Here is a 25,880-nt window from a genome sequence, read left to right as displayed (position 1 = left end):
CTGTCTCCTTCTCCTATGCTCCTCCACCGAGTGGATTGTGCTTGTCCAGCTGTTTGAGGCAGGAAAAACATGATCACAGGAAGCTCCTAATCTCCCTCCCTTGGAATGCCAGCTAGCTTTTTCCTGCCTCGCTTCAGCAGAGCTACATCCACTTATCGCTCTCCTGGCTGTTACTATCAGGTTCACTCTACTATTTGTCATGAGTCTTATGTGTTGTGTGAATGTCTGTGCTTAAATGTTTCTCTGTGTCAAGCTGCTGGTTTCAATTGGTGTGTATGTGTGGTGTGTGTGTGTGTATATGTTCCTTTCCTCTCCCTTACTGCATGAATTAGACTTCTTGATTAACCTAATTCATTGCACATTGATTATCATTTAATTAACTGAAGAACTGATTGAGATTGATTTGCTTCCCTTCTCCCCACCAAAAAACCTACTTTAATTGCACCTCACCCAATCTTCTTTCTGCTGCCCACCAAGGTTCCATATACACCTACCTCAACGTTTTTTAAAAATGCCCACGGCCCTAAAGAAAAGTTCACCTGGATCCTCTACTGGGATATGAGGAGCAGCGACAACAGCGGCAGCAGTAGAGCTGACAGCTCACTCCCGCATACCAAGCCAAACAATAGCAAAATATTAATTCGTCTTTAACACCTATTTTGCTTAAACAAATAAAAGAGGCTTTAATGACCGAGATGGGCACCGAATTGGCAGTCTCAAGGCAGTCTGTGTCCACTGAATTAAGTAACCAGAGCCAGCAACCACTAAACAGTCAGGTGTCAGTGAACACACCAGTGGTCCCACACCAGTCATCAGACCCACATGCTGCCCCCAGGTGTCAGTTACTAAAGAACCCACTACTTTAAGGGTGTTGAGGTCCTTTACAGAAATCCAACAACCAGATGAGCATAATTTCTTAAACCCTCTTGACCTAGACAAGGCGGAATAGAGTGAGGGCTCAGATGCTGAGGAACAAACCTTGACAAGACTCTTCCAAGTCTCTCACTATGTGCCAATGCTATGCAAAGCAATGGTAACACTTGATCTAAAGGGTGAAATTGTACCCTCAATTTAAAGGGGTGCAATAGTTCTATTAGATCCAAAGCAAAATGACAAGGTAGTCCAGGTCCCAAATATGCTGGAAAAAATGTAAGCCAAATGGAATTTACCAATGCAGTCAAATAAATCAATTTCATTTGCTAATAAATATTCTCTTCTAGTTCTGGAGCTAATGGAACAGCTGAAACCCCCAGCTATCGACACCCCCATAGCGGCATTTTTCTCCAAGTATTTACTGTCGTCTATGGGATCTTAATGAAGCACAGACTAGTTATCATCTTAAAGAAGGTGTACAAAACCACAGCCTTGGTGATAAGGGCCTCCTGTACAGTCTCAGTCTTTGCAAGAGCATCCCTCCTGTGGATGGATAGTATTCTGGATGACCAATCACAGGATCCAGATAGTCTTTGTAAGGCTGCAATAAAGATTTCAAGAGCCACAGTATTTATAGCAGATGCAACAATGGATACAATACCGTTCACTGCTTATGCCATGGCCACAGAAACCGCAGCAAGGCTCATCCTATGGCTCTGTCACTGGGAGACAGACGTGAATTCCTGCTTAATTCTGGCCACTGACCCATATGATAGAAAAAAGTTGGAAGGTGATGAGGCACTGAAAGACATCTTGATAGAAACCAATGATAAGAAGAAACCCATGTGTTATATGATCCAGAAACAGGCCAACTGACACCTCTTTCGTTGATACCAACCATACCAGCCCTTTTCTCATGCATATTTGGAAGCAGAGGCCAAGATTTTCAGCTCACCTGATCTACTTAGATTCTACCAGATTCCAGCCAAAAGATCAACAATAGTCTGACTCTAAATCTCTGGGGCAGATGCTAAACTATCATATCTCAGACCACTGGGTGAAAGATGTACTATGCTATGGATATTGAATAGAATTTCAAAGACTACCACTAGGCTGCTTCATCACATCCCAGTATTGACAAGCTAAGAGAAGCAAAAACTAATGTAGGCAGCCATAAAACACCTCCTTCAGATAGCTGCAATCAAACCAGTGACTTCAGAAGTTCTCAGGTGTCTAATTGGTATTCATTGTTCCGAAGAAAGGGGACACCTTGAGAACAGTATTGGACTTTAAATTCCTGCACAAATTTTGCATGGAAATGCTGAATCCGTTCAGGAGGTGCTACAACCACAGGCTATCTAGCACTGGAGGATCTTTGCAAAGCCTACCTACACACGCCAATACACTTGGAGAATAGGTGGCTTCTGCGCTTCACCATATGAGTCAGCATTTCCAATACAGAGCAATGCCATCAGCCCCAAGGATCTCCACAAAAAATCTTTGTAACTATTGCTGCCTGCCTCTGCCAGGAGGAAATCCACCTGTACTTACACCTGCAAAGCATCCTGATCCAGTCACAGTCTATACAGGCAGTGAAGATTTGAATGTAACCTTGGCAATTCTGAAGGATCACAGATTCTTAGTGAACATTATAAAGAGCCATTTACAGCCATCCCAACATCTGCAATACCTTGGAGTGACAATAGACACCAACAAAGACTAATAGTGTTTACTAATTGCAAAGCCAGCAGAGGATGTCTTTCTGCTTGCCAAAGGCTTAGGGATATTAATGTCAACCATACAAATGAACCTGTGGGCCACACTCCTTCCATATCCTCTTCAGTGGACAATACTTCTGCACCAACAATTACACATGCAAACAATCAGCTCTGAGTCTCGCTTAAATTATGGACAAACAATACCAATCTGTGCAAGAGAGTTCTCCCGAAGAAACCTCCAAGGGAGGCAGTCACTATGGGCAACAGTCTAGTGGGCTGGAGTGCCTATTGCAGGGGACAAGTACATTCAGGGTACATATACAAACAGTAAATTGGCTAGAATTATGAGTAGCATGATTAGTCTTGCAACACTTTGTCCCAGTGCTGGGGCTGTGGGATGTAATGCTAGGAACAGACAATAAAACCACAAAGGCACAATCAAACAAAAGAGAGGCACCAAATCCCATGCCTACAGACAGAGGCAACCCTATTGCTGAAATGGGCAGAGAAATAATGCCAAAGCCCAAGGAATGGTAGCTAAACAGGGAAGTGTTCAAGAAGCTTCATTGTAGGTTGAGGAAGATGGAGGTGAACCTCTTCATGTCAGACCAGAACACTTTGCAGGTTCTTCACCAGATTTGTGTTAATGACACACCGACATGTAGCAAAAGAACAGAACACAAGCTTCATTGGTTTCAATGGGGCTTACTCCAAGGTAAGTATGTATTGGATTGCAGCCTTATTCTGGCATTCCCTTGTTTGGGATTTTTTGGGATTTATATTCTAACAGCCATTGGCTACAAACAGTAAAAAATGAACTGACTTAATACTTGGCCAGAGTGTTGAACATGGACCAGAGGGACCTATGTTCAAATCTACACAGTCACGAAACGCACAGAGTGGCCTCACAGTTCTGTTATGGGGATGAAATGGAATAATCCCATATATACTATCCTAAGCTGCTTTGGAGGAAAAGTACAAATGGGAGGAATAAATGAGAATTTTTAAATGTTCAGAATGATGTTTGAACTCTTTAGCACATTTAAGATTAAAAAACTGCCTTGGTGGGTCAGACCAAAGACTCATCTAGTTGTCCTCTCACACTGATCAATCCAGTGCCCTTGAGAAGCTCACAAAAGCAGGATATGAAATATGTTTTTCTCCTTGCAATTAAGAGTAAGAACTAAGGATGACTGCTTCACCTGCAGATATAGTGCTTCTAAGTATGAAGGTTTGATCTTTGTCTGACATTTATAATAGCTAAATAACTATTCATAGACCTATTCTCAATGAATATGTTTAATTATTTTAATAGGAATTTGTGGTGAATTCCACAGATACACAATCAGCTGTGTGATGAAACATGTCCTTGTTTTCCTCAACCTAATGCTAACGAATTTGAATGGATGTCCCCAGGTTCTAGTGATCTGAGAAAGAGTGAGAAAATTCTGTTGTGTTTATGTTGGCAATTTTTGGTTGATTTTTATTGATGTAGTTTTTATGTATTTTTTAAAAAATTGTTAGCCCGTTTAATGTTCTTTTAAAAGAAATTCAAGATAATTTTTCCAATAAATCAAATATTTCCAGAAGATTAGTTATATTGATCTGTTGCACTTCTTAAAAGACTAAGGCTGCAATCCAATACATGTTTACCTGAGAGTAAATTCCATTGAGTGTGATAGGACTTTTTTCTGAGTAGGCATGCACATGATTGCGCATTTAGTGTGAGAATAGTTTCTGTATATTCAGGTTTTCTACATTGTTGCTCATTTTATAACCTCTGTTGTATCTCCTCTTAGACATCCCTCCAAACTAAGAGTCCAAGCCTCTTAAGGCCTTTGTAGGAAAAATGCTTCAGCCTTGATGTACAAGATGGAATGACCAGCACCTTTTCAAAAGGAACAAACAAATACATAGATCATGGATTGGATCTTGGTCTGATCCAGTAGTATTTTGTGTCCAGAGAGGCAACATTATTCATACAAAAACAAAGCCCAAATGAAAATGTACAATCACAGTAAGATCTAAGAATGACAAAAAGTAGCTGGTAAAACCACCCAGTGCGTCCAAAACAATGCAGGGATTTAAATTCAAAACTCAAGCCCACCTCTCTGACTTCTGAAGGTGCTGACTCTCCAGAAATCCTTTTATTTTCACTATCACTTTCTCAGAAGTTTTTGTATATTGGGAACTTGGAGATGGATGAATAAGCTTAGAGTGTATATTGGGAACTTGGAGATGGATGAATAAGCTTAGAGTGAATTAATAATATTTTTGGTGTGGGGAATTCCTACCAAATTTTTTGCTCAAATAAACAAATCTTTCAAGGAACTAAAAATAATGGTTTTCAGCTCTGAGAGAAACTGTGGTTCCAGCGATAGCAGATTTGGATATTCACATCTCCAGAATGATATGGATCAATCAGCACAGCTGCATATAAAAAAAACCCATTTATGAATTCTCTGGTCTGTGTGTATATCACAAAAGATGTTCCTAATCAGGCCTAACTTATTTGTTTGAACACACACATATTAAAAAGCAAATATTATTTTTTCATCCTGAAGTGCCCTTTTCATGGAAAAATAATCCCAAGAGATGAATCTGGGATTCCTGTTGATCAAGAGGACAGAGAGAGAGAAGCCAAGCAGGAGTTTGAGAAAAAGGAAAAGCAACCAGGTTTGTATATTTAATTAAATCTGTGATTATTGCATTTGAAAAACATGCAAGGTAATCTTTGAATGTAACTATGATTTGGGGGGGGGGTGGCAGACGCCAATAAATTGGTATAATAAAAATGACAAATCCATGTTTGAATTTATAAAGCAATATTGGTTTATAAATTCAAACATGGATTTGTCATTGCTGGGAATTTGGAGAGAAGATATATTATTCCTGGTGATAAAGACAAGTAACTAATACCTTTTTTACTGCATTAAAGTTATTACTTTGAAAGGGTCGTGCCAATTTCCCCCCATAAATTAAAGCACTATATTTTGGATATCATGAGTCATTTCCTAAATACCAAAGGAAATAACTAGTTTGCTGCTTTTATTGCATCATTTAGGGTGAAATATTACAAATCCTACAGATTAATAATTCCTGCACTTCATAGCCTAAGAATGGCTACATTCAAAGGCACTGTTGGATCAAGAAAGTAGCTAAATTCTCAGATCCTCAGGTAACAAGGCTGGAAAGGGCCTTGAGCCTGAGACCTTTCAGCGTCAACGCTAGTTTGTTGTTGTTGTTATGTGCCTTCAAGTCGATTATGACTTATGGTGACCCTATGAATCAGCAACCTCCAATAGCATCTGTCATGAACCACCCTGTGCAGATCTTGTAAGTTCAGGTCTGTGGCTTCCTTGATGGAATCCATCTCTTGTTTGGTCTTCCTCTTTTTCTACTCCCTTATGTTTTTCCCAGCATAATTATCTTTTCTAGTGAATCATGTCTTCTCATTTTGTGTCCAAAGTATGGTAACCTCAGTTTTATCATTTTAGCTTCTAATGATGGTTCTGATTCGTTCTAACACCCAATTATTGGTCTTTTTCATGGTCCATGGTATCTGCAAAGCGCTCCTCCAACACCACATTTCAAATGAATTGATTTTTCTCTTATCCACTTTTTTCACTGTCCAACTTTCACATCCATATATAGAGATCAGGAATACCATGGTCTGAATGATCCTAATGTTAGTGTTCAGTGATACATCTTTGCATTTGAGGACCTTTTCTAGTTTTCTCATAGCTGTCCTTCCTAGTCGCTAGCCTTCTTCTAATTTTTTGACTATTGTCTTTATTTGGTTAATGACTGTGCCAAGGTATTGATAATCCTTGACAAGTTCAATGTCCTCATTGTCACCTTTAAAGTTACATAAATCTTCTGTTGTGGTTACTTTAGTCTTTTTGATGTTCAGCTGTAGACCTGCTTTTGTGCTTTTCTCTTTAACTTTCATCAGCATTCATTTCAAATCATTACTGGTTTCTGCTAGTAGTATGGTATCATCTGCACATCTTAAATTATTGATATTTCTCCCTCCAATTTTCACATCTCCTTCATCTTGGTCCAATCCCTCTTTCTGTATGATATGTTCTGCATGTTGATTAATTCACTAATAGACAAAAAATCTTGTGATTTAAGAACGTACCTATAAGCCAACAGATATTTCTATCAAACTTTAAAAAGCAGGGAAATTGGGCAGCTATAGTGAATGCACCAGGGGAGCCGGAGACCTGACCTCTCTGAGATATTGAACTGCCCTACAAATTTGTCAAAATGCAAACACAATTTGGGTTGGTCTTTCACAGTCTAATCCACTTACTGTGTAGCTTGGAAGAATCTATAAAGCACAGGGTGATTTCTTCTGAAATTCCTTGCTCCGTTCCATTATTAAATGTATGCTTGCAGTATGATCTCTGGTACCTTTTCCCTTTCTAAATCCAGCTTGGACATCTGGCATTTCTTGCTCCATATATGGTAAGAGCCTTTCTTGTAGAATCATGAGCATTACTTTACTTGCATGATATGTTAAGCGCAGGCAATAGTTTGATCATTACTGCATTCCTTGGGATCCCCTTTCTTTGGAACTGGGGTGTATATTGAATGCTTCCAGTCTGTGGGCCATTGTTTAATTTTCCATATTTGTTGACAAAAAAATTTGTCTCAGTAACTTGTAGCAACTCTATTGGTGTTCCATCTGTTCCTGGTGATTTGTTTCTTCCAAGTATTTTAAGAGCAGCTTTCACCTCACATTCTACAATTACTGGTTCTTCATCATATGGTTCCTCCATGAATGAATCTGTCGTCGTTGTCGTCGTCATCATCATCATTTATTTATTTATTTATTTATTTGTTTGTTTGTTTGTATACCACCCCATAGCCAAAGCTCTCTGAGCGGTTTACAACAATTAAAAACATTAAAAACAAATATACAAATTTAAAAATGCTTTTAAAAAAAAAAAACTTCCTAAAATGCCTGGGAGAAGAGAAAAGTCTTGACCTGGCGCTGAAAAGGTATCAGTGCTGGCGCCAGGCGCACCTCGTCATATAAATCATTCCATAATTTAGGGGCCACCACTGAGAAAGCCCTCTCCGTTGTTGCCATCCTCTGAGCTTCCCTCGGAGTAGGCACCCAGAGGAGGGCCTTGGATGTTGAGCGTAGTGTATGGGTGGGTTCGTATCGGGAGAGGCGTTCCATCAGGTATTGTGGTCCCAAGCCAGGTAAGGCTTTATAGGTTAAAACCAGCACCTTGAATCAAGCTTGGAAACATACAGGCAGCCAATGCAAGCGGGCCAGAATCGGTTTTATATTTTCGAACCGTCTGGTCCCTGTTACCAATCTGGCCGCTCTATTTTGCACAAGCTGCAGTTTCCAAACCGTCTTCAAAGGCAGCTCCACATAGAATGCATTGCAGTAATCTAACGTGGAGGTTACCAGAGCATGGACAACTGAAGCCAGGTTATCTCTGTCCAGATAGGGACGTAGTTGGGCCACCAACCGAAGTTGGTAGAAGGCACTCCTTGCCACCGAGGCTACCTGAGCCTCAAGTGACAGAGATGGTTCTAGGAGAACCCCCAAGCTACGAACCTGCTCTTTCAGGGGAAGTGTAACCCCATCCAGGACCGGTTGAACATACACCATCTGGTCAGAAGAACCACCCACTAGCAGCATCTTAGTCTTGTCTGGATTGAGCCTCAGTTTATTAGCCCTCATCCAGTCCATTGTCACAGCCAGGCCCTGGTTCAGCACATTGACAGCCTCACCTGAAGAAGATGAAAAGGAGAAATAGAGCTGCGTGTCGTCAGGATACTGATGGCAATGCACTCCAAAGCTCTGGATGACTGCACCCAATGGTTTCATGTAGATGTTGAACAGCATGGGGGACAGAAGTGACCCCTGCGGAACCCCATACTGGAGAGTCCAGGGTGCCGAGCAATGCTCCCCAAGCACCACCTTCTGGAGCTGACCCGTCAAGTAGGAGCGGAACCACTGCCAGGCAGTGCCTCCCACTCCCAACTCAGCCAGTTGTCCCAGAAGGATACCATGGTCGATGGTATCGAAAGCCGCTGAGAGATCAAGGAGAATCAACAGAGTCACACTCCCCCTGTCTCTCTCCCGACAGAGGTCATCATACAGGGCGACCAAGGGTGTTTCTGTGCCGAAACCCGACTGAAATGGATCCAGATAATGGGTCTCATCCAAGAGTGTCTGGAGCTGGCCTGCCACCACTTGTTCAAGGATCTTGCCTAGGAATGGAATATTTGCCATTTGTCATCCTTGCCTCTCTTTTATATACTTCTTCAGTGTATTGCTTCCATCTTCCTTTTATCAATCAGTGTGTTTCACTGTTGATGAATTTCCCTTTAATTTCTCTAATATTTTGGAATAGGGCTCTTGTTCTACCTTTCCTGTTGTGCTCTCCTATTTCCATACAATAAGTATTGTAATCGTTCTTTGTCCCTACATACTAGTTGCTGTATTATTGCATTTAGGGTTCTGACCGTGTTTCTATCTCCTTTTGCTTTTGCTTTCCTTTTCTCTTTAACCATTTTAAGAGTTTCGTCAGTCATCCATTGAGGTCTTTCTCTCTTTTTAATTAGAGGTATTGCCTTTTTGCATTCTTCCTTGATAATGTCAATCCATAGTTCTGGTTCTCTGTCAACTAAGTTTAAAACCTCAAATCTGTTCCTCATTTGATCTTTGTTCTTCTTTAGCTTTACTCTGATTTTCAATATTATGAGTTCATGATCTGTACCGCAGTCTGCTCCTGGTCTTGTTTTCACAGAAAGTATGGAACTTCTCTATCTTCTGCTACCAATTATATAATCAATTTGATTCCTATATTGACCACTTGGTTGCTCAAAAAATGTGTTTGCAAGAAACAAATGATTGGCTTCACAGAATTCTCCTGCTTCATTTCTATCTCCTAAGCTCCATCTCCCCACAATTTCTCGTTCTTCTGTGTTCCCTAGTTTAATGCAAGTTTAAAGCTGGCTTAAAGGGACCAGTAGTCTGGCAAGAATAAGGCAGTGATTGTGCTGCATAGTTTTTAGTGTCTTTACAAGGGAGGAGGATGGCAAGAGAAGCAGAATTAGCTGACTGACTGCTATTAGCCCCACCTGTTGTAACCTCTGGCAACACCTCACCAGTACAAATGGACACCCACAGGTTCGTTTCCTTTTTTGGAATCTGGATCCGCTGAAGGTGGTGTTAGCTACTGTGTTTGCAGGACTAGAAATGGGGAGAGGGAGTCAGGCAAGGTAGGAGAGGGTCTTGCCAAAATGCAGTGCAGAGTACAATCCATGCACTCTGTAGGAAGAGCATATGTGCTTTCTACAGGTCAAGCTCTGAAGGAATCTCTTGCTGACCCTGGTCTGCAGGAGGGTTGGATTGACCCAAGCCACCCTTGTAATTGCGCCCTCCCTCCCCCACCGTGATACTATGTGGGTCCCCTCTGGTACCCTTTATGTTTTCATGTCCAAGTAATTGAATGTGATAGAAGATGTGCAATCATAATGCTACAGTGTAACAATGATGAAACCTTGATTTTTGTTTTTTGACAGTTTTAAAATATTACATCCCAGCCAAGTGTCCACAGAGCAGAGCTTCAGGCTTTTCAGAAGTGACGAATCGTGAGGGATTAGCCTGACCTGCTAATCTGCAGTGTTCATCCTTTTACAATAGTTCACACAGAGGAGCAAATTAAGTGCCTATTTTAGTGTCAGCCCTGAAGAATATCTGGTTTTTCAACCCTTAGTGACTTGTTAACAAACAGGTATCAGGACAAGGTAGTGAAGGCAGCCTCTGGCCAGTCATATGTGAAATAGTATCTCTTTACTAACTACAGTATTGATTCCACCCTTTCCTTGCAAACTGTGTAATTTTCTTTTCCCTGCTGCTAAACCAGTAACAATGTATGAAGAGCTTTAGGGGCCCATCAGTGCTCAAAAAGGCTGCTCTTCCTGGCATGCAATCGATTTTTCTCAAAGGCTTTTAAATTGCTCCTTCATTTTACTCAAATGCTCATTTCATCTCTACTGAACACCAGCATTTTTGTTTTATTTAAACAATTGCTCCATTCACTGGATTCCTAAACTGTGTGTCTGTGACGCCTTCTTATTTACTAAGAGATAAACTGTTTAGACAGTTTTTGTTAATCTTGGATTAATTGTTCCTGTATCTGAATTCTTCTGCTTTGTATTCCTTTACTTAAAAAAAAGAACAAAACACTGTGTGATCCATCTAGTGCAAGTGTATGTGTTATTTCGCCCTTCTAGGCTTTTTCCCCTTTGAATTCCTTTTAGAGCTCCGTGTCGCCATTTGCTCTTGTAAATGGAACTAATTGTCTGGCTCTGTTTGCCTTTTCTAGGTTCATCACCTTCCCTAACCTGGTGCCCTCCAGATGTTTGGACTACATCTCACGCCAGCTATGCTGACTGGGAGTGATGGGAATTGTACTCCAAAACATCTGGAGGGAAGGCTCTTCACCATATCTCTTCAGTATGGAATGGCTTGATTCCATCTTCCTTGAAAGGAAATTTTTCTATTTTATAATCCATGGCACTTAAATATCTATGTTAAAAGCACATACGCAAATATTAATGAATGCTGATGGCATCTATAATTTGATATTATTTTCATTTGATAGCAAAATATAGGTATTAAAAGGCTGCATAACACTGTCATTTTGTACGTTTTCCATCAGAAACCTTAAATGCCTTCGGTTTTACTACTTCCTTAGACTATGTACAAACCATACATTTAAAGCACATATAAAGGTCATGACTTCTCCCAAAGAATCCTGGGAACTGTAATTTACCCCTCACAGAGCTACAATTCACAGCATCCTTAACAAGCTACAATTCCCAGGATTCTTTTGGGGAAGAGATGGGCTTTTAATGTAGGCTTAGACTGTTGAACAATAAGATGTCATTGTTTCCCTTTTTAAAAAGATGCCTTCCTGTGAATTTTATCAGCTTATTTTTATTTATTTATTCTTGCATTTATATCCCATCTTTCATCCAAACAGCTCAAGATGGTATACTTGCCCCCCTCTCCATTTCATCCTTACAACAACCCTGTGAGGTAGTTTAGACTGAGACATCGTGACTGGCCCAGGTCACCGGTGAGCTTCATGGCCAAGTGGGGATTTGACTCTGGTCTCCCAGGTCCTAGTCCAACACTCTAACCACTTCACCATGATGGTTTCCATTTTGTTTACTTAATCCTGTTTGTTTGTTTGTTCTGATTCATCATCTAAAGAAAGAACATTGATTCTCGGGGGACCCCACTTCTTACATCCCTCCACTGAGAGAACTCTCAATTTATTCCTGCTTCCTTCAGCCAGCTACTGTTCCTTGAGAGGATCAGTCTTCTTGTCCTATGACTGCACACAGGACTTTTTGATGAGGGAGTCCATAATGTCTACTGGATAACCCCAGTACACATGCGTATTGACACTCTCAGAGAACTCTGAAAGGTTAGTTAGGCAGGACTTCCTCTGTGGAAGCCCTTCTGTTTCTTCTATATGCTTGGTAATTTTGTCTTTAGTGCTTTCCATCAACTGAATTGTAAGTTTCTGGATGTTTTTCAAAAATTATATCATATTGGCAGCTTTCCAGCCCTCTGGTGTGATCTTAGGACAAGTTACATTTTTTTTTAGAAGATCAGCAATTTCACATTTGAATTCCTGAAGAACTACTGGGTGGATGCTATCTGGACATGGTGATTTGTTTGTTTTTAATTTGTCAAAAAGGATTAGAACTTCACTTGACACCACTGTGCAAGCACAGTGCTTGTTGCCCTCTTCCTTCCCCGCTCCTTTTTCCTTTTGTATCATGTCTATTAGATTGTGAGTCTATGGGCACGAACGCCTTACCTTTAAATATATGTACAGCACTTTGTATTATTGTATTAATTACAGCCTGGGACCTCATAGGACCCTCATCTTTTCTCTTTTGAGATGTTTAGCGTTAGTACAATTCAAAATATTTTGACTCTGAAATTTCATTGTGTGACTTAGAGGAGTGTTCTTCAATCTTGCGTCCCCAGATGTTGTCAGACTACAACTCATATCAACCCCAGCTAGCTTAGTCAATTTCCAAGGATGGTGGGAGTTGTAGTCCAACAACATCTGGGAACAGTGACTTAAAGCATCAACCAATATTTTTAATAGTGTTTAACTTGTTGTACTAGACTAACCATCCCCAACCTGATGCCCTCCAGATATTCTGGACTGCAATGACCATGCTTGCTGGTGCTGATGGAACTTGTATTCCCAAACATCCGGAGGGCACCAGGCTGGAGAAAGGAGTACTAGACAGCACACACAGAGGCCTTTTTTCATCAAACTCTGGGCAGTAACTGGGCCATAAATTCATCTTTTAAGTGAACTAGTATCTATTTTTCTGATGGAAAACATACGAGGGTCAATCCCAACCACCCCTAGCTTAAATATCCTTTAAAAAAAATCCTTGTAATGATTTTGCTTCAATTTTTTATTTGGTTCTGACATTCTGAAAATTCAGCAATAAAACACTTGTTCGGTTTTTGTCTTTGTTAGAGTGGCAAGATCCACAGTTCATGAGAGAAGTTGAAGCAGCCACTGGGATTGAACTTGGATCCTCTCAGTATAGTGGAAAAGGAGGGAAGAAAAGGGGGAAGAAAAAGAAGTATGCAAACCTAACAGATCTGAAGCAGCAGGCAAACACTTGTCGTTCCCGCCTGGAAAAGAAAGTTTTCAATAAGTAAGAACCTACTTTGTTTATAATGCCTACATTTTTTGTTGCTTGTTAACTTAGTCTTGATTTATTGTCTTGCTTCTTCAGTGTGCCTGTCTGTATATTAAGGAAAAAGTCTCCCCTGAAACATGAACAGGTTAAAATCTTGTGACCTTTTTGTTTGGCACAGGTAAACGGCTCACAAATTCACACATGCAGTATAAAGCATGTCACTTAAGGTACCTACCTTAACATCTGTGCCATATAAGCAGTAAACATGCGGTATTCTACAACCACAAGAGTGGCTATATACTATAACCAGCATGGATTTTTCACATTCCGCAATGTTAAATGGAAAATATCCCCCCATGCCATTCTGAGGCTTCCCATAAGCTCATTTCAAAAACAAAACCTTACAAAACTTACAGTCCTGAACTCATAAACACTTGCTTAACAACCCTCTAAATTTTCATAGCGATACACAAAACAATCAGATAGAATCGAGAGTTCTAAGTCTAGAAAGACAGGAAAAAACTCCAGACCCCTTTTGGACTTTTTCTGCCAGAGTTCTCATAATCTGTTGAAATTCATTAAAAATCAGCCATGTTGACAGAGTACCTGGAATCCTATTACTGACCTTGCCCCATACCCTGACCTTCATCTTCTGCAGTTAAAAAGATAAAAAATGCCTGGCTGATTTTTAATTAATTTAATAAATTTTACATGGAACTCGATAATAAGGCTGGGCATGGTCAGTAAGAACCAACTGTCAGTGTTCTATAAGCCAGACTCACAGCTGCTGGGCTTGCCTAATCAGGGGGCCACACCCACCATCAGACCTTTATTTCACATGAGACAGTCACGGCTTCCCCCCAAGAATCCTGAGAAGTGTAGTTTGTGAAGGGTGCCACTCTGCTTGAAGGTCTGTGAGGGGAACAGGGCTTCTCCTAGCAACTCTCAGCACCCTTCACTAACTACACTTCCAAGGATTCTTTTGGAGAAGCCGTGACTGTCCAAAGTGAAATAAAAGTCTGGTGTGGATGTGGCCAGGGACAGCTTTGGTTTAAATTTGGGTGGTAGGCTGAATGTGCCTGTTGTAGAATAAAAAGGTGGGGCAAATTCTGAAAAGTAATGATACTGTTCACAGTGTTTTCCTTTTGGAAAGGAAAGGGGCTTCCCTTCTGCCCAGTGCCCACCCATCCAATCTCCTCCCTCCCCCTCCCCTAGGTCAGTTTCACCTATCCTAAACATGTTTGCACAGAAATAAATCCCACTGAATTCAAAAAGTATGCAAATGACCAAACCCACCCTCCCTTCTCCCTCCTATCCCCTCCCTCTTGCCCCTTCCCTCCACCTTCCTTTGCCCCTCCCTTCTCACTCCCCATCCAATCCCCGCCTCCACCCCTCCATGGTCAGTGTTATCTATCTTAAGCATGATTGCACAGGAGTAAATACCACTGAACTCAATAAGCATGCAAATGATCAGACCTGTCCTCCCCTCCTTCTGCTCCCCTCTCCTCTCCCTTTCTCCTCCCCTCCCCTCTCCTCCTCCCCCATGGTCAGTTTTACCTATCCTAACCATAATTGCATAGGAGTAAATCCCATTGAACTCAATAAGCATGCAAATGATCAGAACTGCCTTTTCCCTCCTTCCCCTCTTCTCTCCCTTCTGCCTCCCCTCCCCTCTTCCTCCTCCCCTGCCCACTCCAGCCCTACCTACCTACCTCCTGGTCAGTTTTACCTATGCTAAGCATGATTGCATGGGAGTAAATCCCACTGAAATCAATAAACATGCAAATGATCAAACCTGTCTTTCTCCTCCCCTCCCCCTCCTGCCTGCTCCCATCCCTCTTCTGCCCTCCCCATACCCTGTGGTCAGTTTCACCTATACTAAGCATGATTGCAGAGGAGTATATCCCACTGAACTCAGTAAGCATGCAAATGATCAATCTATTCTCAGCAAACTTGCACAGGATCCCTTTCTTACCTCCCGTATTAAAAAGCAGAGAAATTCACTAATGGGCAAAAAACCTTGCAGTTTAAGAATGTACCTATAGCCCACAGATATTTCTACCAAACTTTAAAAAGCAGGGAAATTGGGCAGCTATAATGAATGCACCAGGGGAGCAGGAGACCTGACCTCCTCTCTGCTTACACTTGCTGTGTAGCTTGGAAGAATTTGGTAACGTGTGCCTCTGAGCATATGGTGAGTGCTGGCAACATCTGCCATCTCCAAAGATGGAGAATTACATTTTTGTATGTTTGTTGGTGTTCTTCTTACTATGCTTCATTCCTGTGTTACTATTGTTTCTACAGAGAATTTAATCTAGAAAACTTTATTTCCCTCATTATTCATCCTAGAAACCTGTTTATTGGTCAGTGTCATACAATAGTGAAGACAGCCTTTTGTGTTTAAAATTAGAGGTTATGTTCTATTTCTATTTTGGGTGCATTAACAGTTGAATCTGAAACTGCAGTTTGATGTAAAATCAGACTGATCACAATATGTTGCTACTTCAGCAATGACTCTAGCTCTTGGAAAAACAAACTTAGCCTGCCCAAGATGCATGTTTCCAGCCTGCTATGTTTAAACCACTTCATTTAAGGCAAGGTAGTCACTGTCAATTAAAAACATAGAGCACAACTAGAATTTTGCTAGAATATATTTCATCTGCCACTGTTTTATCAAATTTGTAGGGCAGTCCAATATCTCAGAGAGGAGCTCAGGTCTCCTGCTCCCCTGGTGCATTCACTATAGCTGCCCAATTTTGCTGCTTTTTAAAGTTTGATAGAAATATCTGTTGGCTATAGGTACATTCTTAAACCGCAAGGTTTTTTGCCTATTGGTGAATAGTCTTACATGCTGTTCTCACAACTTCACCTCTGCGCACCACACTTTACCTTTTTCCCCCAGTCCCAATCAGATTATATCCATTCTGAGTTTTCTTTTTCAAATTGCATATTGGGAAGACACAACATTTTAGGAACATAAGAAGAGCCTGCTGAATCAGGCCAGTGGCCCATCTAGTCCAGCATCCTGTTCTCACAGCGGCCAACCATGGGAAGCCAACAAGCAGAACCTAAGTGCAAGAACACTCTCCCCTCCTGTTGCTACTAGCTACTGGTTTTTAGAAGCATACTGCATCTGACTATGGTGGCAGAGCACAGCCATCAGGGCTAATAGCCATTGATAGTGTTATTCTCTATGAATTTGTCTAATATTCTTTAAAGCCATCCAAGTTGGTGGCCATCACTGCCTCTTGTGGGAGCGAATTCCATAGTTGAACTCTGCACTGTGTGAAGAAGTACTTTTTTTTTGGTCTGTCCTGAATCTTCCAACATTCAGCTTCTTTGAATGTCCACGAGTTCTAGTGTTAGGAAAGAGGGAGAAAAACTTTTCTCTGTCCACTTTTCCCATGGCATGCATAATTTTGTACACTTCTATCATGTTGTCTGTGACTCACCTTTTCTCTAAACTAAAAAGCCCAAAATGCTGCAACCTTTCCTCATAGGGGAGTCGTTCCATCCCCTTGGTCATTCTAGTTGTCTTTTTATGAACCTTGTCCAATTTTATGATATCCTTTTTGAGGTGAGGCAACCAGAACTGTACACAGTATTGCAAATGCGGTCATATTATAGATTTATACATGAACAGCACTTTCAAACCAGAGCTTGGAAGATTGCTTTGAAAAAGTAATAAATTATAGTTACAGTTACATGGCCCAAAAATGTAGTAATTACCGTTACAATTACAACTGCTCTGAAAGTAACTGATTACTTTTTCTCAAAAATAATCACTACAGTTACATTTCAGTTACTTTTAAAAAAAACTGCCTACAAGGTGCTGGCCTTGGCTGCTGCACATCTAAGCACCCTAAAACAACATTATAAACACACACATACAGAGGTAGTAGAGTAATTCTTTTTATCCATAAGTTAGCAATGGTGGTCTCTCCGCTGGTAAGGGAGGTGGGGAGGGAAGCAGAGGCCACTACTCAGATCTTTGCACATCAAACCAAGTGCAACCTCCGTCCCCACTCAGCCAGCAAGCATAATCTCTCTCACTTAACCACCTCCTGGACCCTGCCCAGCCACCAACTAAGGGACACTCACCCAAGCAAACATTTTTTCCCTGAGATGCAAAAAAGTTAAAATACTGCAAATGCAGCACAGTAGCCAGAGAGGGTGGTGGAGGCCACTGTGTGCCAAAACATGTTGTCATCTTTCACCTCCACAGTTGTTTGTCTCCATTCTGCTGCTGCCTCCTTCTCCTCCTTTATCCATGTCCTTGCCCTCCAGCTCCTTTTTCCCTCCACTCCATTTTTTTAAACAATTGTTTTCTCCACTCCACCCTGTCTCACTCTCCACCTCCTTCCTTGTCACCTCCTACCCACCCACAGACCATGATGGTAATGAAAGTTAAAGAGGAAAGCACACAAGCAGGACTACAGCTGAATGTCAAGAAGACTAAAATAATGACAACAGAAGATTTATGTCACTTTAAAGTCGACAATGACATTGAACTTGTCAAGGATTATCAATACCTTGGCAGAGTCATTAACCAAAATGGAGACGATAGTCAAGAAATGAGAAGAAGGCTAGGACTGGGGAGGGCAGCTATGAGAGAACCAGAAGATGTCCTCAAATGCAAAGATGTATCACTGAACACTAAAGTCAGGATCATTCAGACCATGGTATTCCCAATCTCTATGTATGGACGTGAAAGTTGGACAATGAAAAAAGCGGATAAGAGAAAAATCAGCTCATTTGAAATGTGGTGTTGGAGTAGAGCTTTGCGCTTACCATGGACTGCAAAAAAGACAACCATTATAACCAAGTGACTTGCTGGAGCTATTATTTCAAATAAATAGTCTGAATGCCAGCACTCCCCCGTGGCTCCTAGATCTGAGGCTTTGACTTGTAAGTTTGACAGTTTGATTTAACGTCAGTTCACAAAAGCACCAAACATCCAGATAAAAGCTGGCTGCAGGATCCCCAGTTCCAGCCTCACTTCATGGTCCTTGATAAGTCATTTGAAATCTGCTATATTAATGAAGCATTATTGCTGGATACCCCAATATCACCACACACATACATATGCGAAGGCAACTCCAGAAACAAAGCCCAACCACCTCTTTCAGAGTCCGTCTACTACCTCAACACTTTCAGTAAGCTAGGAGCCTCCAGACAGAGAGCTCATATCTCAGTAGCAGAGGGTATGTGTTTCATGCGCTGAGGTCCTAAGTTCAATCCCTGACAGTTAAGAGGATCTCCGATGACAAAGCTAGCAAAAGCCCTTCGCCTGAGCGGCTGCCAGTCAGAAGCAGTAATTCTGGGCTAGATGAGCCACTACTCTGGTTCATTATAAAGCAGCCTCGTATGTTCAGAAAACATGTTCAACTCGAGGCATCTCCTTTCAAATCCACAGAACTTTCCAAACATGATACACACACTCCCCCCTATGAAGAATTCAATAGCTGACAGAACCTGGGTTTTTAGGACCCAAACAAAACATCCATAATTCCTCCTTCATTCAGAACCTGGAGAACTAACAGTCTACCCTATTCATGTTTACTCAGAAGCAAGCCTCATTCCCAATCCATCTGTCCTTGACCATTTGTGGGGAAGAAAGCACCTATTTCACCAAAGAGCAGGAGGGTTTTTTTGGGGGGGGAGGGGGGTCCAGAGTTCTATAACAAGAGCATTAAGTTCAATTAGACTTGCTTCCAAACAAGCGTACTTACGATTCCAGTCACCATGCAGCCCAATCCTATGTATGTTTAGCGAGATCAATGCAACTTAGTCCCCTGAGTGTGTTTAGGCCTGTGCACTGAGTAGTGCAAACCAATCCTATGCATTTTTTTAATGCTCAGAAGTAATCCACCAAATTGACCCCCATATCCAATTTTAGATGGTAAGCTCCTCCAGGCAGGCACCTGTCCTCTGCCTTAATACGCACTTCTCCAGCTCACTCTTGTTCATGGAAGCTGTCACTTCATCTTCTGCAAATAATGATCAGAAACACAAAATGTATCATTAGCGATTTATTATTATTATTTATCAAATTAATATCTCACCCTTCCTCCTAAAGCCCAGAACAACAAACAACAGAGAAACAAAACATTATTTAAACAGCAGCTGTTTTCCTGTGAGACATACACAGTGTCTGCAGCTTGTGGCTGTGGATCTGCTTGGCAGCCTTGATGTATGCATACATCATAAAGTGGATTATCCTAGTTGTATGGAGAACTTCCGCAGCTCTGCCAGCCACTGCCACAAAATGTGTGCTGATAACATGATCCACTCACAGAGGTGGAAATTCACATTAGAAGGCACTCTGCATGTTGCAACCACTGCATGTTCCAGCTGTGTCACAATGGCTGTTTGAAGCCAACCTCCATGAGGCAACCATAATGGGCAGACCAATAACTAGTGTGATCTAACCAAGTGAAACAAAGCAAATGCTATTAAATCAAGAAGCAAAACACTTTGTAACAAAAATATTAGTGTTCACAATATTCTATAACTTCAGAAGCCTGAATGAGCCATTTTGAGGGATGTTCATTATTTAAAAATGGTGTTCCTCTCCTTTTCTTGATGTAATGGTTGTTGTGAGTAATGAAAACACATTGTTTTTCTTCTCCTCACAGAACAACACATTGTCCATGACAATCTTGTATTATCTGGCCTTATTTTGAGGAGTCAATAAGCCATAAAGTTCTAATAAGCAGAATTTCACATCAGCTTTAGAAAATAAAATTTTAAAGTTGTTTTTAGTTTACTGTGCTTCGTGCTAATGATTTTGAATGTGTGTTAGTGCCGGGCGTGGGAATTCAATCTGTCATATTTTAATAGGTTTCATAGTTTGCAGCACTAAACAAGATGATAACCTTGGCTTTATATAACAGCCCCAAATTACTTGAAATGTACAGGTGATAAACCCGGGCTCTAGTCTGCCAATAAAGTTAAGTGAAATTGCACACAGATCATCAGAGTGGGATCTCATTTCATTTACAGTATCTCACAGGCTAGTGGTGCTAATGTAAAACCTACATGACATGAAAGTGCCAAGGCCATTCTGCCGTGCTAAAGACTCACTTTTCTCCTGCCAATTAAATAACATTCCAGCTCCAAAGCCATGGCCTCATAGTTGTCGTTATTTTATAGCAGTGCTCCTGTAAACTCCTCAAGCAGAGTTTTGCTTAAAAGGGCACTTTTTACAATCCTCTGCCTTCTGACAGCCTTAAAAAGCATACAGTAAAATTGCTGGAGTTACAAAAATAACCTCCATCATTGGCCATAGCATTCAGGGAATATGGTGACAAGCTCAGTAGACAGTGGCCTCAACAACAAAGTGTACAAGCTTTGACACATCTACTGATTTGACTGTCGTAAGTGCCTTATGTGGTATGCTGATTCATAAACTCGCTTCATCTTTTGGGTATGAGAATGCAACCAAGATGTGTGTGAGCAGCATACATGGACATCCGCTGCCAGTCAGTGTATTAGTAGAGGGGATAGCTCTGCTTGAATATTAAAATGGCAGTTCATAGAAGATTCCGTTTATGGACTGGATCAGTGAAACTTCAGTCACATCCTGTTGCAGGCAAGTAGGACAAAGCTGGACACCTGTCTCTAAACTAGACATGTAAAATTGCGAGAAAACCAGTGTGGGGAGGGATTGGAATAGATATGATATTTCTATCAAACCTATATTTCAAAAATGTGAAATATTGGAGTTCAAGGCAGTATACACAGTTCTCCTTTCCCTTCACCTTCACAAGAACTCTGTGAAGTAGGTTTGGCTGATCAGCCCAAGGTCACCAAGTGAACTTCATGGCTAAGTGGGGATTTTGTTGCCCTGGTCTAGTCCAACATTCTACCCACTACGCCACTCTGGCTCTATAATAAGTGTAGTTTAACACATACAATTGTATTGAAATAAAGAGTAAATACCTTCAATTAACTGAAAGTATTCTCAAAAATATTAGAGCTGGAGTTGCAAGCTGCTACATCCTCAGAATCTTTAGTATCTTTTTTTACAAGTTGGAAAGAAAGGGAAAATATAAAAGTTGAAAATACATATTTATCTGCATTGTAGTAGACAAAAATATTTTATTGTCCAGGCTTAGCAGTAGTATACATACTCAGAAGTTAAAAAAATTGTATTTTTATAAAGAGAAGATAAACATTTTTTCAATATAATTAAAAAGTTACAAAATACAGCAGCATCACTGATATTACCACCTATTGAACCTAAGAGATACTCAGTGTATTCCGCTATTTCTATACTGTCCATCTGCTTAGTCCTTTGGGTAATATGCAGAACTTTAAAAACCAGTAAAAAATATAAAATACAGTTAAATAAGCTAAAACCGATATCAATATAATACCTATACTGGCCACAAAAAACACTAATGTGAATTGGCTGTGTAGCAAAATTTTCTTCTTCATGCTCTCTCTGCAGTCACTCTGTTGCAATCTGTACAGAACAACTTCAAATTCCCTGAAAGGGGAGATATTGTCGCTTTAAAGGGTGAAGTGAGCATCTCTCAATTCAGTTATCTTCTAGCTAATGCTGGGCTAAATATTCCCTTCCCCCCACCAGATTTTTTTTACTACAACTCACATCAGTCACAGTCACCGTGGCCAAAACATCTGTAGGGCACTAGGTTGGGAAAGGCTGCCCTATGGGAATAACAATTCATGTCTCCCACCACCACCTTTCAGAAGTCCGGCCACTTCTGTAGGAAGGTCAGCTGAAGTCCTCATTCTTAACCTCCTGTTCAAAGACCTCATCTTCATTTTTTAAAAGAATGTCTTGTTCTTGCACCTCTCATCCCTCGCCTTTGGATTGTGCAGTTATAGAGGTTTCCCTATCTTTTCCATTTCAGGTCTCCCTCCCCCCAAAAAATGTTTGTTTTTTCGCCGTGTGTGTGTATGTGTGTGCCCCCCCCCCGAAAAGCGTGTGTGGAAATAGTTCTACACAGGGGTCTTATGATTGTTTAAAAGAGCTAGTTACAGGTTTGGGGGATGGAACTGGATGCTAGGATGGATGTGCTGCTGAGAGTCACAGCACCTGTCAATAGGCCTTTCTTTGTGCTTTAGGGGCCCCATTAAATGATTTTGATAGTTTCAAAATAGTTGTTTGTTTATATTACTCTAGTTCAGTGTTTCCCAAACGGTGGGACTCCAGATGTTGCTGGACTCCAGTTCCCATCATTCCTTGCCATTAGCCATGCTGGCTGGAGCTGATGGGAACTGGAGTCCAACAACATCTGGAGTCCCACAGTTTGGGAAACACTGCTCTAGTTCATTGTATCTTAATGTGCAAAACGTTTTCTGTTCCTCAAGTTCAAGCCATTTACTGATGAGCAGAAGATCATAAACATTGCCCCCTGGAGTTCATGTTCAATATAATCCCACTTCAGTGTTTAAAATTTCACTTCAGTAATTGCCTGAAATGACTGTGTTGGCAAAAGGCGAGGAGTGCACGATCGTTATGTTGAAAGACTTCTATTTGTTTCTTTCTGTTAATGAGCCTATTGCTAAATTAAAACTGTATTTCTGTAGCTAATTTAATTAACATTATAAATTTGTTCTGTTTCATCATCAGTGTGGTGTTTCAGGCTTGATTAGCAATTAATCATATCCCACTTAATTATTTTTGCTCACATATTCGTAAGTGCTGCCCTCATTAGCATGTAATGTCAGTTTAGCTCTCTCTCTCTCTTCCCCTCCCTCATCTTCTGTTTTTTCTTACAGAACAGCAGTGAAGCGGGTGGTGAAAGAAATGAATCGAATGGACCAAAGGAAACATGAAAAGTTTGCAAACCAGTTTAACTACGCATTGCATTGAACTGTCATAAATGGCAAGACAGAGAACATTTAGCAATGCTGCAACTCTTAAAGCTCTGCAGATAAAGCATTTTATTGGAGTAGTTTAGTTAGTGTAAACTTGTATAATTAATATATTTGATAATGAACATGTACTCGTGTGTGTTTTAATACACAAATTGATAACTTTGGACTGAATACTTGTAATCTGTATATATTCCTACACCATTCTAAAATTGTTTACTTTTTGGTGAATTGTAGATTTTCAGCTTTTAATACATTTTATAAGCAGAAATATGCTAGAGATTTGGTATAGTGCAGACTTGCTCTTCACTTGACCAGTGGTGGATGGGTAAGGTGGCGTATGCTAGAGAAAGCTATAACTTTGACAGCAGTTGGTTTATTAGCCTACTGGCTTCTGTAGACAAGTTCTCTAGCCATTTATACTTCTTTCAGTGAATTGTTTGAAATATATTGTTTTCACTATATCTAAGAGCAGTTCAAATCCTAGCCATCATGTAGTCAGGTAATGGCCAGAATTCACACGATGAACACAGTGAAATGCTTAACAGTGGGAAGAAGAGCAGTTCTTGCACTACAGGGGTTCCCATCTCTTTGGAAACAGAAATGTACAACTGCGCTCTGAGGGACAATATTTTTCAGATGTAAGAATACTCGCAAGTTGGGGAAGATTTTATAGTGTGAACTGTGAATAGAATGAGTAGCACATGTCACAAAGACAATATCCACAGTGGCTTCCCAAAGCATGAATGCACAGTGACATACACTTCCTCTGTAGTACATGCTACAGCATAGATAGGGAATCTGAGGCCCTTCAGCTGTTGATGGACTTCAGTTCTCATCAGTCCCAGCTAGCATGGCAAGTGGTCAAGGATGATGGCAGTTGTAGTCTAGCAATATATGGAAGGCCACAAATTCCCCAACTCATGCTAGTGTCCATGGTCTGCCCCCCCCCCATTTTGGGGGGTACACACTTCTTCCAATTCATGCATTCATACTTTTACTGAAAGAATAATACTTGAAAGAACCACCTCCCTTTGAATAGTGTTCATGTCAATACGAATATGAATTCATTCCAGTGATTCAGTTCTGTTCACAGTAGTCAGCCAGTTGTCTTTATGTGAGGTGTTCCCAAGGTTTGATGGAATCCTCTTCTATATTCAGTGCACATAAGAATATGAGCACCTTCCAGTGAATTCTGCAAAACATCCTCTGCAGATGTAACTTTATGGACATAAGGCTTTACTGGAAAGGCTTCCATATATAACATGTTTTGACCCTTGGATGCACATGATCATGCAATCAGCAATACAGTCATTGTCGAGGTTTTGTGGATGAGATCAAACTTGTTTACAGTTTCCATTTCATGAAAAAGATATGTCTTCTGGAACTAATATCCCATTACCAGAGCAAGAAAAATCTTATTTATATATGACTTTAAGTTCATGACACCGTGTTTGTTATGGTTGTCAGATCTATCTTCATCTTTTTGTAGACAGTTTTACAAGAATCTGTCCCCTCATTTGTAGGCAAAGTTAGTTCCTGGCTGTACATGTCCTGGATAACAAATTGGGCCCAGTGAGAAGGCATGGGTAATCACCGAAGCGTGCAAGAAAACCTTAGTTTTTGAAGTTAAACCCTCTCCCAGTCTCCTCCCTCCCAGAACAGAGGAAAAATCTCCACCTGTGCATGGCCACATGGAAAGAGCAATGTCAGCTAAGGGCACAGGTGAAAGACTAAAGGATACTGAAGGGTCAGAAAATAATGACTTTCTCACCTAGCTGATACCAGAGGTCCGGCTTCTGTTGCCCATTGTGGATATCAAACTCATGGTGCTCCTAACTCCAATTAAATGGAGAGTGCTGCTTGTGGCCAATTCCAAAGGTGTAGCTGCCCAGAACTGGTTGTGTCTACTTTGTACACACATGTGCATGAACACATCTCTTACATGTTTGTTCATAGAAAGTCCTAATTTGAGGATTAAGCAATACTTTCCTTGGGATGGGATTTTTAATGAAGCCAGTTCCATGCACACAGAACTGCATTGGTTATGAATACCTTGCTGACTTTGGGGGATTTTAGCATGACCAATAAGGAGCCTATATGGGTGTGCCTGCTCTAAACACTATCAGTAAACGTACTTATTGCTACTGTAATGTTTATAAAAGAATAAAGATTTAAAGGCAATGTTATGTGCCTTCAGGTTGATTACAACCTATGGCGACCCTATGAATCGGTGACCTCAGAATCTGTCATGAACCACCCTGTTCAGATCTTACAAGTTCAGGTCTGTGGCTTCCTTTATAGAATCAATCCATCTTTTGTTTGGCCTTCCCCTTTTTCTATTCCCTTGTTTTTCCCAGCATTATTGTCTTTTCTAGTGAATTGTGTCTTCTCATTATGTGTCCAATATATGTTAACCTCAGTTTCATCATTTTAGCTTCTAGTGATAGTTCTGGTTTAATTTGTTCTAACACCCAATTATTTGTCTTTTTCGCAGTCCATGGCATGGGTCATAGTCCAACACTTTAAGGACAAATAACAAACACGCTTCAGAAGCAAGGGAACAAAGTAAGGAAAAGGTTCTAGAGAGGTAAAAGAGGTAGAGAGGAAGCAGGTCCCATTACTGTTTGCAGTGGTAAAGCATCTGAAAAAGAGTGGTGTGGAGCAACCGCCTGGTGTGATTCCAAAAATTTGAATAAACCAAGGATGCAA

The 25,880-nt window shown here is 40.8% G+C and overlaps 1 protein-coding gene across 1 annotated transcript in view; it reads left to right on the top strand.

The window, feature by feature from the left end:
- The window catches only part of UVSSA (UV stimulated scaffold protein A), an 84,953-nt gene extending 59,601 nt beyond the window's left edge, over window positions 1–25,352 (top strand). The window contains exons 12-14 of the mRNA XM_061629830.1: window positions 5,156–5,267; window positions 13,151–13,334; window positions 23,073–25,352. Coding sequence (XP_061485814.1) covers window positions 5,156–5,267; window positions 13,151–13,334; window positions 23,073–23,166 — 390 coding nt within the window. The 3' untranslated portion in view covers window positions 23,167–25,352. The remainder of the gene's footprint in view (window positions 1–5,155; window positions 5,268–13,150; window positions 13,335–23,072) is intronic.
- The last annotated feature ends 528 nt before the right edge of the window (window positions 25,353–25,880 follow it).

Source organism: Rhineura floridana, chromosome 5 (genome assembly GCF_030035675.1).
Source record: "Rhineura floridana isolate rRhiFlo1 chromosome 5, rRhiFlo1.hap2, whole genome shotgun sequence".
Lineage (NCBI taxonomy): Eukaryota > Metazoa > Chordata > Lepidosauria > Squamata > Rhineuridae > Rhineura > Rhineura floridana.
The sequence above is the reverse complement of the archived record's forward strand: the minus strand, read 5'-3'. Positions and strand labels throughout refer to the sequence as shown.